We start from the raw sequence: 13,999 nt of genomic DNA on the forward strand, positions 1-13,999 counted from the left end.
TTGCTTATTTCCCTTTCAGCTCCCCAGCCAGCCAAGGTTGTCTCAACTCTCAACACCAGGAAGTTTCTGCAGACGGCGGCTCTTACCCCCACTCCCTCCCCCCGCTCCTTCCCTACATTCCCACCTGGAACTGTTGATGCTGAACTTTTCCACACGTCATCTGGTTGTCAGTAACGCAGCTACAGGTCTTCAACTTCAAATGCCTCGTTGGCCATCTTTCCCCACCTCCCATCCGCAGCTGCATGGAGGCGTGGTTGCAGCGCCCATTGGCAGCGCGCCCATGTCCCCAAACGGCTGGAATCCTGCTGTTCTTCCCACCTGACCCCCTCCCCCAGCCAACCTCCCACCCAACCCTTCCCACATGCCTTGTCTCGAGTTGTTTGACTGTGTCATGCTTACATTTGTTTGCGGAGGCGTGTTTTTTTTCCTGGTTTCACACTGCTTTCTCTGTTTAGGGAAATCAGTTTCAAACTGGCAGTTTTTTTTCCCCTCACCCCTCCTCTCCTCCTGTTGTTGATCCCTTTTTCACCTAAATATGTGGGCGCCTCAAATGGCTGCTCCGGTGTGTTGATGTGTCTTCTTTCACTGCAACTACCAAATCTAATTCCTCGTATTGTTCTAAACTGTACCTGTGTGCTAAATAAATAAATGAATTGAAATGAAACTCTATTACACACAGACATATTTGGCCATGGAAGAACATTATATTCATAGCGCCTCAGAGACAGTGCATTTGCACTGCACCCTCAATGTTTCCTTAATTTCCCATTGCATTTCTTAAATTCATTCTCTATAAAAATTAAACTGCGGTGTATTCATGGTCTTATCTTTACTTGTAAATTAAGTCCATTCACCTATACTTCTGGACAAAAATATCCGTGACTTTGTTGTAAAAGTCCTTATCTTCTTTTAGTTTTTAGTCTCTCCGTCTCAATAGAGTTTACCAGTGATGTGCCATGAGCACTGGGGTTGGGTAGGCAGGGCGTTGCAAATCGAGACCACCAATGTCAACACAAATGACAATTTCATATGTTTCTGCTGGCAAGTGTTAATTCAATTCAATACAATTCAACTTTATTTGTATAGCGCAATTTACAACAAAGTAATCTCAAAAATATAAAATTCATAATAAGAAAGAAAAAAAACCCAACAAGGACCACATGAAAAAGCATTTAGCCATCTAACAAAATGAACATTTTAAAACACCATTATAAAGAAACATAAATAATTATTTAATATAGCCTCCATACTCTCCCAACAAGATATATCTCATGACACGACAGCGCGTCCATTGTTTGTGTTGGAAACACAGAAAGACGGAGAAAATGACAATAACAACAACTCAGAACAGCCTCAGTGAGGCGCATCCACAAAGTCAATCCTTCCTTTGACTGTGGAAAATACAAACAATTTTCTGACCGTACCTTTGCTGAAGGTCTGGTAGCTCAGGTGTTGGTCTCCCATCTTTTAAAAGCTGTAGTTTTCCTCAAAAGAAAGTTGTTTTATCGTCTCTAGCTCATCGTCCTTCCTGTAGTGTCATCCCACTTCTAGCCAGAGAACAGAGAAAGAGCTGCCTTTTTACGTAAATGCATGCGCAAACACATAAAAACAACACATAAAAACATGCTATGGGAGTAGAGGCAGAACAGCAATGTGCTTTTGGGAGGAGGTGTGGCCTCCTCCTGCCTTACAGCGGAGCGACACTTGTGCAGCGTTTCTGCCGTACCAGGAAATAGTGATGTTAAGTCATTTGGGCTATGAAAAGCACAAAATGCTGACACTTTCAAACTCATAGGTACTGTAGGCTATTGGAAATTGAAAAATAAATCATTTATAATTATATTATAATTAAAACAAATAATCAATTCACCCTTGGATAGGCACTGCCTACCTTGCCTTCCCTGACTGCACGTCACTGGAGATTACTGCCAGGGATGAAAGTATTCCTTGGTCTTGGCCTTATTAGCCTCACGCTCCGTGACGTCATATAACACGTGAAATACATTACCTATTCTAGTGAGGACTTATAACAAATGTGTCTACAAACACTACATTGGTGCTAAATGGTTAGAAAGCAAAAGGCATATGCTCAACCAAATTTGTGAGGGATTGCACAATCTGAGATGAGGCTCAACTTGTTGCTGCCTCACCTTGCCTCCCGCAGAGAAAATATCGCAAATTCAGTGATTTTCTTCTAAAAAAATGATTGAAATGTTTTCGAATCATACAGAAAGTACATTTATTGCACAGATCAGTAGAAAAATATTTATTTTATTTGATCATTAATTTTTTTAACTTTTGATAGTGACAGGTGGGGCTTTGCTTCCCCTGACTGCATGTCTCTGTATTCGATTGGATATACTTACCAAATGCTGAAAAAAAATAATAAAGCAGGGAACAGCAGGCACCCCACAACATTTACTTTGAGCCAGTCAGCTAAATATATGTTACAGAAAGTACCCATCCTCAGGAATCATTGTATATAGAGGAGTGACAACAGTTGGGATGGTACCCAGTTCAGATGTTTTATATGCAAAGCCATAATGTGAGCCAAAAAAAAGCATAATTTAACCACAAGTCAGAAAAAGAAACGATGCTCTCAGAAAAAGATGAAAAGAAAAACAAGGGGTTACCACACCACCTGTCTGTAAACCGTTCGACGGTCATCAAAATGTTCATTTGTAAGCAAAGTTTTAAGGAGACATTATAAGCAGGTAAACTTATTGTAAGTGAAAACTATCCTACCAACAGTGTTCCTCAATGAAAAGTCACCAGTAGTTATTCAGGCAGGAGGATACAAAAGCACAAGTCATTACATTAAGTGATTTGGCGAGAGCTGGATCGAGTCTCTCCCAGGTGTTCAGCTCCAGTTGGTTGCCATCTTGTGCATCTCCTCCATGACCAGGCTGTGCAGCACCTTTGTCTTTATTTTTTCTCATTCCGGTCATATTGTCAAATTATTCCTGCCAATAGTTTTTTAGAGACATAGCCAACAACATACGTTTACAAAAAGTCTGTGTCACTAGAAGTCCTAATTCCTGACATAAGCCAGGTTGAAGCTGTGTTGAGGTCAGAATAACTATTTTGAGATGATTGAGAGAGATAGTCATTGGCCGGCGTATTTAGACATTCTGACATACCTCTCACAGCTGTTCCATTTTTAGCTCGGGCTCCAGTAAGCTGGGTTCATCGGTGCAAGTGGGGCGGGTGGGCGGGCAGGAGGGGTGGAGACCTTGCTGCTGGTCTTGTGGTTGGAGGAATGCCTCCTCACTGTTGCTGTCCGTCTGAACTTATGTTCACAGTTCTTCTTTGCTAAGCAACTGCTCAGGCCGTCAGGAAAGTGGACACTCCAAAGAATTGCACCAATCTGTTACAGCGAGCCTTTTCTTGTAACTGCTGGTCCTAGATTTACGCTTTGACTTCAGGATGACTCGTGACTCGTAAGTTTCAACATCCAACTGCTGACACACCATAGTAGATCAAAATATAATGGAGCTGAATTTAATCTCAACCTGTAAGTATTTTGACTTCTCAAACACATTTACTTCAGATGGTACAGACTGTAACAGGTAGCTCTACTACTGAGGAAGTAGCATTCATTACTATTTACCTATTGCTATATAGTAGAGATGTAAGTTGTGTCCATATAAGAGGCCATTATATTTATAGCGCTGCAGAGGCTGTGAAGCTCCTCTTAAACATTTTAAAGCTCTGTTAAAAGGGAGATTTTTCTGTTGTGGCTTTACATTTGGATGTTTCAGCAGCGTGGTTGATAAACTCATAATAATGAAACTATAGATTCATAACAGTTGATTGATTCATGTTGCCTTTACTTAATAATGACCTCTACATAAAGGCCTCCAGTGTGGACATCTTTTGGCACCTGTTGCTGGATTTCTTGCCAGTTTACCCAGCAACAATGATGTAATTGTCCAGACTGTGAAACCAAAGTAGTGTAGGTCAAATAACAACACAGAGTCATGTGCCTGTAACAGAGAGGGGTAGTGGTCTGCTGCCTGTGTGTGTGTGCCTCCAGGCTTTCAGTGGTGCTTTTTCCTTATGTCTCAGATTTAACATTTATATTTAGTAGCAGCAGAGCCATCTCTTGCCATGTGGAAAATGCTGTTTTGGGGCCTTCAGTTTGCATAACCCGATGGAGTTACTTAATCCATTGAGCAATGGTGACAAAGTAAATGGTGATGTCCATAAACTGCATGAGAAACACACACAGCAGGATGAAGAACACTGTGAATATGAAATGTCATCAGAAAAAATTGAGTTTTCAAACCTTACAAAAGATTGCTGCTTACAAAAAAAACCTCTTTACGGACATTACTGAAAACAGATGGAAAACGCAGAATTCAAGTTCTGAAATGGAAAAAGCAACCTTCAGAACTAGGGTTATTTTCCACTTTATTTAAAATATGGCCTCAGTATAACACGGAAATACATCCATTGCATGTTTTAAGATATTATCAAATATTTGCACATTATTTTCCCAGGTTATGAACGTTTAGGATGTGCAACAAATATGTCCAATTTTACTGCACCTCTGAGGTGGTCATAAGGAGCACTGGTGTACCTCAAGGCACTGTTTTGGCACTATTCCTCTTTACACTCTTCATCTCGGACTTCAGGTTCAACTCTGGCTCCTGCCACTTTCAGAAGTTCTCCGATGACTCTTCCATCGTCGTTGCATTAGCAATGATAATGAAGAGGAGTGTATGAAGGAAGGATGTGATGTGAGAGCTTGTAGAATGTGATGTGAGCTTGTGTATAAAAAATCCACACACGTGAAATAAATTTAATGTCACAGATGATGGGAAAAATTTAGAGATTGATATTTGATATTTACACATAAAGTTACAGCTGCAAACTTGTAATCCAACATTTATTCACGTTATTTAATTACTTGTGTGAATGATTGTTTACAACCACAACTCTCCGGTTACAACTTCTCCAATCTGCCGCTACAGATGCACAAACTACTTTTCTCGTGTTAATCTGTGCTGCTTGAGTTTTGCAACACTTTTTGCGAGATGTCTGTAGCAAAACTGATTCGTGCTTGTAGAAGTGGCCCCTCCCCTCCCCACTCCCCAATGTGTGGGATCAGAAGCGAGGATTTGGAGACAGTGGTCTGTGACTTTTTAGCGCAGCAGCCGGTGATCTGACCGAAACAACGTCATTTTTCTTCACTGTAAAGGCAGGATGCTGAAATTTGCCTCCACATATTGTTAGAAAAACATTGTTAGAGTCAGTCAAAAAGAGTCATGGAAAGTGTTTAAATTTAGGTAAACGCTATGTGGAGATGAGGATCGAGAGCTGACAATTGATGCTGTGGCCAAGCCCATTTGTGGCATTATGTGGTTGTTGTTTTCCCTTTGGAAAGAACAACATGCACACTGAATGATGCAAACAGGATCATAAATCTTATGAACTGAAGGTGATGATGATAGTAAGCAGGGTTGCACAGAACTTTGGTGGGTGGTGGGGGGATATTTCATCACAGTGGGCTTAAAATAAACAGGTTAACAGGATGATCCCTATGTTTATTCAAGCCATGTCTGACTAAGCTGCCTTTTTCTTTTCATAAAACTAAAATCATGCTGAAGAGGTGCAGTTCAGCCAAACCACTTCTCACTGTCTTGGCTAAGTGCGCGTCCAACGTCCACCTTCCTTTAGAACAGTGGTTCCCAAACTTCTGACAGTCCCGTACCCTTTCAGACATTTAACCTGAAGCCATGTTCCCCCTACTCCTGCACACTTAAAAAAACATAATAATGTAATGTCATACAATGTAGTCCTACAGTTACATATTATTCAGAATTTTACTTATTCTGTTAGGGGTCTATTCTCCTGCAGTTACGCACTTCTCTTCAACGCGTATTCTCCGGTCCAGGCTGCTGACACGCCCACCGCGCATAAGGAGCCAAAAGCACGTATGTGTGAATGAAGGTGGGCTGAAGGAAAGGAGGTGGTGATGTCGGAACATGGAGTTTTCCCAACGCTTGTAAATGTCATTGAAATCTGTGAAAATGATAAAGTTCACTTTTAATTTGAAATGCCTTCATTGATAAACAGGTTGATTTGATCAGATTATTGCAGTGTGACTGAGGATCGGCCGCATTCTGTCTGAGTCAGTTAAAATCTCTCTCCTCGATCATCATCATCATCATCATCATCATCATCGCTGTAAAGATTGACTGAGTTAGATGCGCTGGAGATATGAGGAAATAACCCGGACGCAGAGCGTCCTGCTTTAATACAGAGGGATGTTTGCAGTGAAACAGAACTATTGGCTTCCATAATATGCTGTTTTAAATATAAATTGTTTAAAGCGACCTGAGCTGAGCCTCATTAATATATATGTGGGAACAGTTTGTGTTCCATCCTCATCTGCATATGACAGCTTGTTTCACTCTGTAGTGAATCAAACTGTGACTTTACGTTGGACATAGTATGAAAATAGTTGAATCACAATTACCAATGTGGACAGAAGGAAAGGAGGCGGTGATGTCATTTTTTTTGTGCTGTTTAGAAATCACGGAACATGGAGTTTTCCCAACGCTTGTAAATGTCATTGAAATCCATGAAAATGACAGTTCACTTTTAATTTGAAACACTTCATTGATAAACAATGTAACAGGTTGATTTTATCAGATCATTGATCAGATTTGACTGAGTGTGACTGAATCACAGTTAAAATCTCTTTCCTTGATCATCATCATCATCATCGCTGTAAAGCGTGACCGAGTTAGATGCGCTAGAGATATGAGGAAATAACCCGGCCGCAGAGCGTCCTGCTTTAATACATAGGGATGTTTGCAGTGAAACAGAACTATTGTAATACACAGTTTTAAATATAAATTTGAAGTGACCTGAGCTGAGCCTCATTATTATATATGTGGGAACAGTTTCTAGTCCATCCTCATCGCATATGACCGCTTGTTTCACTCTGTAATGGAGCAAACTGTGACTTTATGTTGGAAATAGCTGAATCTCTTTGACCAACATGGACAGAAGTCTGCGTCTGTCAGAGTTTTAATTATTCACGCAGCAGCAGCTGAGTTATCACACCTGCTGCTGCCCGATGCAACTTAACGTAACTCCATATTTCTAGTGCAATATAATGTTTCACCTTATCGGGGCACTGCACTACACCAGGGTTAGAAGCTCGTAAGAGGAAAAGGACTTACACACACCGGAGAATGCACGTAAAGCCAGATTTGAATGGGAACACCCACATTTAAGGGCTGCTCCACCCAGAGTGCATAACTAGGATGGAGGCACGTAGTGACTGACTTAAGTACAGGGAAAGAATAGCACACAGCCAAAAACAGCACCGCTGCGCAGCTTTTTGGACTTACACACATGGGAGAATAGAGCCCTTATTGAATAATATACAGTCTCCTCCAAAAGTATTGGAATGGCAAGGTCAAATCCTTTGTTTTTGTTGTATACTGAAGATATACACTGCTCCTCAGGGATGGGTTAAATGCAGAGGACAAATACTATGTATGTAATAACTTTACATGGCCAATTAAAGGCGAAAGCCCCGATTTAATCTTTTTTAATATTTGGGTTTCAGATGAAAACATGAATATGAGACTGAAGTTCAGAATTCCAGCTTTTATTTCATGGTATTTACATCTAGATGTGTTAAACAACTCAGGACAGAGTACCTTTAGTTTGAACCCACCCACTTTTCAAGTCAGCAAAAGTATTGGAACAGACATTATTAAAATAACTTAAAGTGAATAACATTTAATATTTGGTGGCATAACCCTTACTTGCAATAACTGCATCAAGCCTGCGACCCATTGACTTCACCAGACTGTTGCATTCTTCAGTTGAAATGCTTTTCCAGGCCTGTACTGCAGCCTCTTTCAGTTCTTGTTGGTTTCTGGGGGTTTCTCCCTTCAGTCTCCTCTTCAGGAGGTAAAATGCATGCTCTTTTTGGGTTAAGAGCGACCGTGGCTCAGGTGGTAGTGGGTCGTCTTCTGATCGAGAGGTACCTGACTATGTGTCGAAGTGTCCTTGGGCAAGACACTGAACCCTAAGTTGCTCCCAGTGGTCGACTAGCGCCTTGCATGGCAGTCCTGTCCCACTGGTGTGTGAATGTGAGAGTGATTGGGTGAATGAGCTGATATGTAAAGCGCTTTGAGATTGCTTCAGTGTGGTGATAAAGCGCTATATGAAATCAAGTCCATTTACCATTTACCATTTAAGGTTCCTGTCTAAGACCTTCCACTTTTTCCCCCTGATGAAGTCATTAGTTGTGTTGGCAGTGTGTTTTGGGTAGGTCTGTAACGATTCACTCAACTCCCAATACGTTTCGATTCACAATACTGGATTCACGATACAATTCTCTCACGATTTTTTTTTCCAAAATGAGACTGTAGACAAATGATGACTGAAAAATATTCCTTTATGTTTATCGGAAAAAGACTAGAAAATAATGTTCTATTTTCCTTTATCTTTCATTGTCAAAATAATCCCTAGATAAACTATTCAAAACAATGCAATTTAACTAAAAATAAATCCTTAATGAAATAAACTAGTACAATGCCCGTCGGAAGTATGCATTCATGTGGGAGCATAAGTACAGTTGTCAATTATGGCCAAATGAGAATATGTTTGAAGGTTGGATGTACAAAGAGGTGTACATACTCTGTACTATGTAGTGTTATAAAGGGGTATATTCGTGGGTGCCAAGTAAAATAGCGTGTGCAATTTCCCTGGTTTAATTTTATGGGACATACGCATGATAAATGTGTTTGTTTTTTTTTATACTCATTTTTATTTATTTTTTGTTTGATGTATTTTTCTGTATTGTATGTTTTTTGGAGTAATTATGCATATTTTTGTATCTTTCTGTTGTGTTTTTGTGCATTTTTTGTATAATTATTGTTTTTTGTTGCCATTCTAGTGTGATTCTGGAGTAATTTTGTGTATTTTGGTTTTTTTTTTTGGTGTAGTTTTGTGCCTTTCTGTTGTCATTTGGTGTATAAATGTTTATTTTTTTGTGTATTTTGAGTCATTTTCATATTTTTTGTACACTTATTGTTTAGTTTTGTTTTATTTTACTCATTTAGTATATTTTTATTATAAATACTGTGTGTGTATGTGTGTGTGTGTGTGCGTGTGCGTGTGGCAAATATCTCCCTGACGCGGTGCCTGTTCGACCTGAAACTCAGTCGACGGGTTCCAAATACCCCAAGTGTGTGTATCTGTTATTTTTGAGTAATTTGATCATTTCCAAATGTTTATTTTCATTTTATTTCACTTCTGGACAGCACGGCAAGTGAAACCTATTCAGCATTTGACCTCAGAGTGTGAGGGGGTGCTACCGCACCATCTATATCTATTTCACTGTACAGCTTCACTCCTGAGCAAGAGTCATGTGTGCAGCCAGAGTCAATCGCTGTGCACACAGCCAAGCAGACACAGACTGTAAACACACGAGTGAGAGAGAGGAAGATAGTTTAGAGGGGGGAGGGGCTTCTGAGCATCCATGCTCACACTGATATACTAGCATTAGCCAACCAAATCACAAGCTGTCTGGTTCTTCAGACAGAGAAATGTTCCTTTTTTGTGAGCGGATGGGTCCACAACACGGCCCCACTATGATTAACGTTTGTTTTGCGCAAAAGAGAGAGAGAGTGGTGTTGCAAAACGTTTATTTTTCGTGATACTTTCGGGTGTCTCTTTCTCTCTCTTTTTTCTTTTTTAAATCTCTCAACAACCTGACGATTATGTGTGACGCGCGCACGTGTGAGAGAGAGATAGAGGTAGACACACACATTATGTGCATGACGCGTGTGTAAGAGATAATGCACGGAGGAGGTGGAGGTACACACACACACACATACCCGTTTTTATCACACCGTGAGGACCAATGACAGAATGGTGTCTTATGGGATCCACCCTTTCTGAAGGTCATACATATCTGATTTTAACTTCTAAAATCATGAAAAATTTAAGGGAACACACAAATCACTTGAAACATCTAACACTGACTGAAAAAGTTCAAACCTGAATTTTCCCCCCAGTCCCCACAGGGAAGAGTTATTGAGTAATAGTTTATTAGATTGTAGCCAGGATTGAACTGCATTGAAGTCATGCTGAATAGAGTGATCAATATCTGAGATATTAGATTTTGCAGAATAAATCACGGTGTCATCAGCATAAAGTTGGATGTTACAGTCATTGCATGCAAGAGGGAGATCATTAATAAATATTGAAAATAAAAGTGGGCCAAGAGAAAAACCCTGCGGAACGCCTATCTCAATAAATAAAAATTCAGAGTAGCTGCCATTGTAAAACACACACTGTTGCCGATGATGAAGGTAAGAATTGAACCAGAGGAGCGAAGACCTATCCAGGCATATAAAATGAAGCTTGTCTAAAAGCAAATAGTGATCGACCATATCAAACGCTTTGGTGAGATCTATAAATAAAGCACCAGTAAGCAGATTATTGTCAAAGCCAGAAAAAATATCATCGGTAAATTTTAATAAAGCAGATGTAGTAGAGAAGTGTTTTCTAAAGCCAGATTGAAATGGAGATAAGAGGTTTTTACTTAGGTCCGTGATAGGATCCTGGAAGATCATAAAACGCAGTTCGAATCAATGTGATTATAAGACACAGAATATAACAGCGGGGCGTGCTACTAGTCCCGCCGGACCCTATTGCGGAGACTCTGATGTAAAATTTGCAAGATGGAAGTGCCCCTAAGTGCTGTATTTTGGCTTCAGGAACGTTGAGTGGGAACAGCTACAGTGCATTCCCACTGATCCCACCTCTGCTGCGCACCTGTGAATACAGACTATAAGCAACAGCAGGTTTTGCGATGCCACAGTCAGGAAATATGTGTTTGCTCCTTAATGCTAATGCCATTCTGATTGAGGCTTTACGTAGTTCCAGTGTGGTCTGCCTCCACAACTTCACCTTTATCATCTATCTTCAGCTAAGGGGTTAACTCCCTTGCTTGAATCACAGCAGTCATTGAGTATAACATGGGACTCTGGTTTAATTCAACAGCTGCATCGTTTATTTTGCCAATCACTCAAAAACAGCATACAGCTTTTAATCGGTTTGCTCCAGTCACACATGTTCCCTCACTCAGCACAGTGGTCGAGTGAGCAGCACATTCATTCGCAGTTAAAGGGCCACACACCTACACGCACACCCACTAACAACAAATGTTTGTTATTATCCCGAAAGATTGTACTGTACAAGTATCACGGAAGGAATTTGGTCGTTATCTTAAAAAAAAACAATCTGAATTCATATGATTGGATCGGTGATTAGTGATTGTTTGTTTTTAAACTCACTGATCGGTGATTGGCCCAAAAATCCTGATTTTGTGTGGTTTTTTTGGGATTTGTGTATTTTTGTTGTAAAGATGTATAGTTTGCATTAATGCTCATTTGATTATTTTATATTTTATATATATATCTTTTATACACGGAATTAAAATGTAAGAAGTACTTTTTATTTCATTTTACAATTAAATTGGTTTTATAGTTTCTTTCTAGGGCGACCGTGGCTCAGGTGGTAGTGGGTCGTCTTCTGATCGAGAGGTTGGGGGTTCGATCCCAGTACCTGACTATGTGTCGAAGTGTCCTTGGGCAAGACACTGAACCCAAAGTTGCTCCCAGTGGTCGACTAGCGCCTTGCATGGCAGTCCTGTCCCACTGGTGTGTGAATGTGAGAGTGAATGGGTGAATGAGCTGATATGTAAAGTGCTTTGAGACTGCTTCAGTGTGGTGATAAAGCGCTATATAAATACAAGTCCATTTACCATTCTCACGATTGAAAAATTTGACTTTTAACCTTTGAAGTAATGAGTATTTTTTGAGTCATTTTGTGAGATACAGTCGGTGCAATGAACACACATGCACACGTATACTTTTATAAAATGAATATCACTAATGTCATAAAATAATTTTAATTATTACATGTTTAGTTTAAACAAGTATAAATTCAAAATGATATATTTTATATATTGTTGTTCTTGTCCAAATATTCAAGAGAGCACTTATGACTCTCTCAAGTGAAACAAATAATAAACCATAACATTGTTATGTTTAATAATACTCTGTATTAATTCTTGAAAATGGTCAGCTACGTCTCAAAACCTTAAAATTTCTGCCACACCTCGACATGCAACACACCTCAACGTGCGCCACGTCCCAAGGTGTGGTTGCGAGGACCCGTTCATCGTTGCTTGCAGCTTTAATTGTAATTGAACTTTATTAATTGAGAATGGAATTGTAATTTGCTTTCAGGGGATAAAAATATAATCATAATTTAATTGTAATTGTGAAAAAAGCTGGCCACTATAATCGTGATTTAATTGTAATCAAACATGGATAATTGAAGATGTAATTGTAACTGAAAATTTTATTTGACTCCAACCCTCCCTCACTGTAAATTACAATATTTCTACGTAAGGCCATTATTTATTATTAAAACTATTACATAGTTATTACATTTATTAGCTTGACAAACCACTGTTAACTGCAAGTAGAACAACAGAGTAACAGGTGAGAGTGGAGGATTTATGGCTTTCTTCCTGCAAGTGCAACGTTTAACTCTTTTTCTCTCTTTTATTCTCCCTCAATGTAAGAGAATGACCAAAAAATATACAATATTTTTTTTTAATTAAACATAATTTAACTAGGAACAGCCATTGTTGATAATCTTTAAAATAGAAAATGTAATTATTCATTAAATCAGTTAAACTAGAAAACAAGCATGCTAAAATGTTTATAGATAATATAAAAGAAAAAGTAAAAAAATAAATAAAAAATATCATTTTTTATTTATGTAAAACCATTTATGTATGGTTTGATGATCTATAATTTATTTCTTTTTAAACATACTTATAGATTTGTTTTACTATTTACCTCTAACAACATTGCATTCTATGTTATTGAGTTGTTTTCTGTTTAGGTTATCATGCAAGGATATTGATATTTCGTTTTGCCAAATATGGTTGTTTAATCATTCAATAAAAAAATGAAAAAAAAAAAAAATGTAACAAAATAAAGTTTGTTGCTCTTTCAAAACATGACCCCCTGAAGACAAATCAATCTGTCATCAAATGTGTTTTCAGTCATTTTTTGAATGAACCATGTGCCTGATTGGGCGACTTTGCACGCTGGTTTTGTCCAATTGCCCTGGATTAATCTTTTTCCCCGGAGCATTTAACACACACAAGTACACACAAGTGCTCGGCTGCTTGGGGCTTCCTCGGATGTGTGTATGGGGGGCGGTGGCTGCCTCTCGGCCTGGGATCTTGGGGGAATCTGGGGGGTTGCCTGGGGCTCCCTGGCCTCCGCTCTTTCTGCTGGCCTGGCTGCATCTGCGGGCCCAGGGCAGTTCCTGGGATTGCAGTAGCGGTTTTTTTTTTTTTTTTTGCACATACACTGGTCTATGATGCACTGGCACGCCTTGGGATGTGGGATAAAACTCATACTGGGCTTAACCTTAGACACGTTAATCCCAAATACCTGCTTTAGGTACTACCATTCACTCATTCCCCCTGTTCACAGCCACCACCATTATAGCTAAGCCTCACACTTGTCACCATACTGGCTGGATTACACAACATAATAAGCACAATATACTCTACAACCTCACATCTCACCCTCACTGCAAAACAGTCTATTCTTCCCCACCATTTCTATTTCATGCCTTGAGTCTCTTCTCCCTGCTCCCTTTCTCCTCCCCTTTCCCCTTCCCCTCCACTTAGGTGTAACACTGCTCTCCCTTTTTATATCCTCCCTCTAATAAAAGTTTTCTTACCCTTCCTTAGGGAGGGCTGGTGATGGTCACAATTAAGCAATAAAATAAAAAAATGTATTTTATTGCAATAACAAAATATGCGTTGCTGTCTCATAATGATTGCACTTCCTGTGGTGTTGACCTTTGACAGCATGTGCAGACAAGTAAAAAAAAAATAAAATAAAAAAATAACACACACAAGTAA

At 39.5% G+C, this 13,999-nt stretch overlaps 1 protein-coding gene across 6 annotated transcripts in view; it reads left to right on the forward strand.

The window, feature by feature from the left end:
- Positions 1–13,999, forward strand: part of enah (ENAH actin regulator) — a 70,938-nt gene that overhangs the window by 13,201 nt on the left and 43,738 nt on the right. For 2 of the 6 annotated variants that reach the window (XM_028440018.1, XM_028440020.1), the window contains exon 1: positions 3,244–3,440. The exons of 1 other annotated variant lie outside the window; for it this stretch is intronic. In XM_028440018.1, coding sequence (XP_028295819.1) covers positions 3,427–3,440 — 14 coding nt within the window. In that variant the 5' untranslated portion in view covers positions 3,244–3,426. Of the gene's footprint in view, positions 1–3,239; positions 3,515–13,999 lie in introns of those variants that run through there. 3 more of the 6 variants (XM_028440016.1, XM_028440014.1, XM_028440019.1) reach the window with 3 other exon arrangements.

Source organism: Gouania willdenowi, chromosome 24 (assembly GCF_900634775.1).
Source record: "Gouania willdenowi chromosome 24, fGouWil2.1, whole genome shotgun sequence".
Taxonomy (NCBI): Eukaryota; Metazoa; Chordata; class Actinopteri; order Blenniiformes; family Gobiesocidae; genus Gouania; species Gouania willdenowi.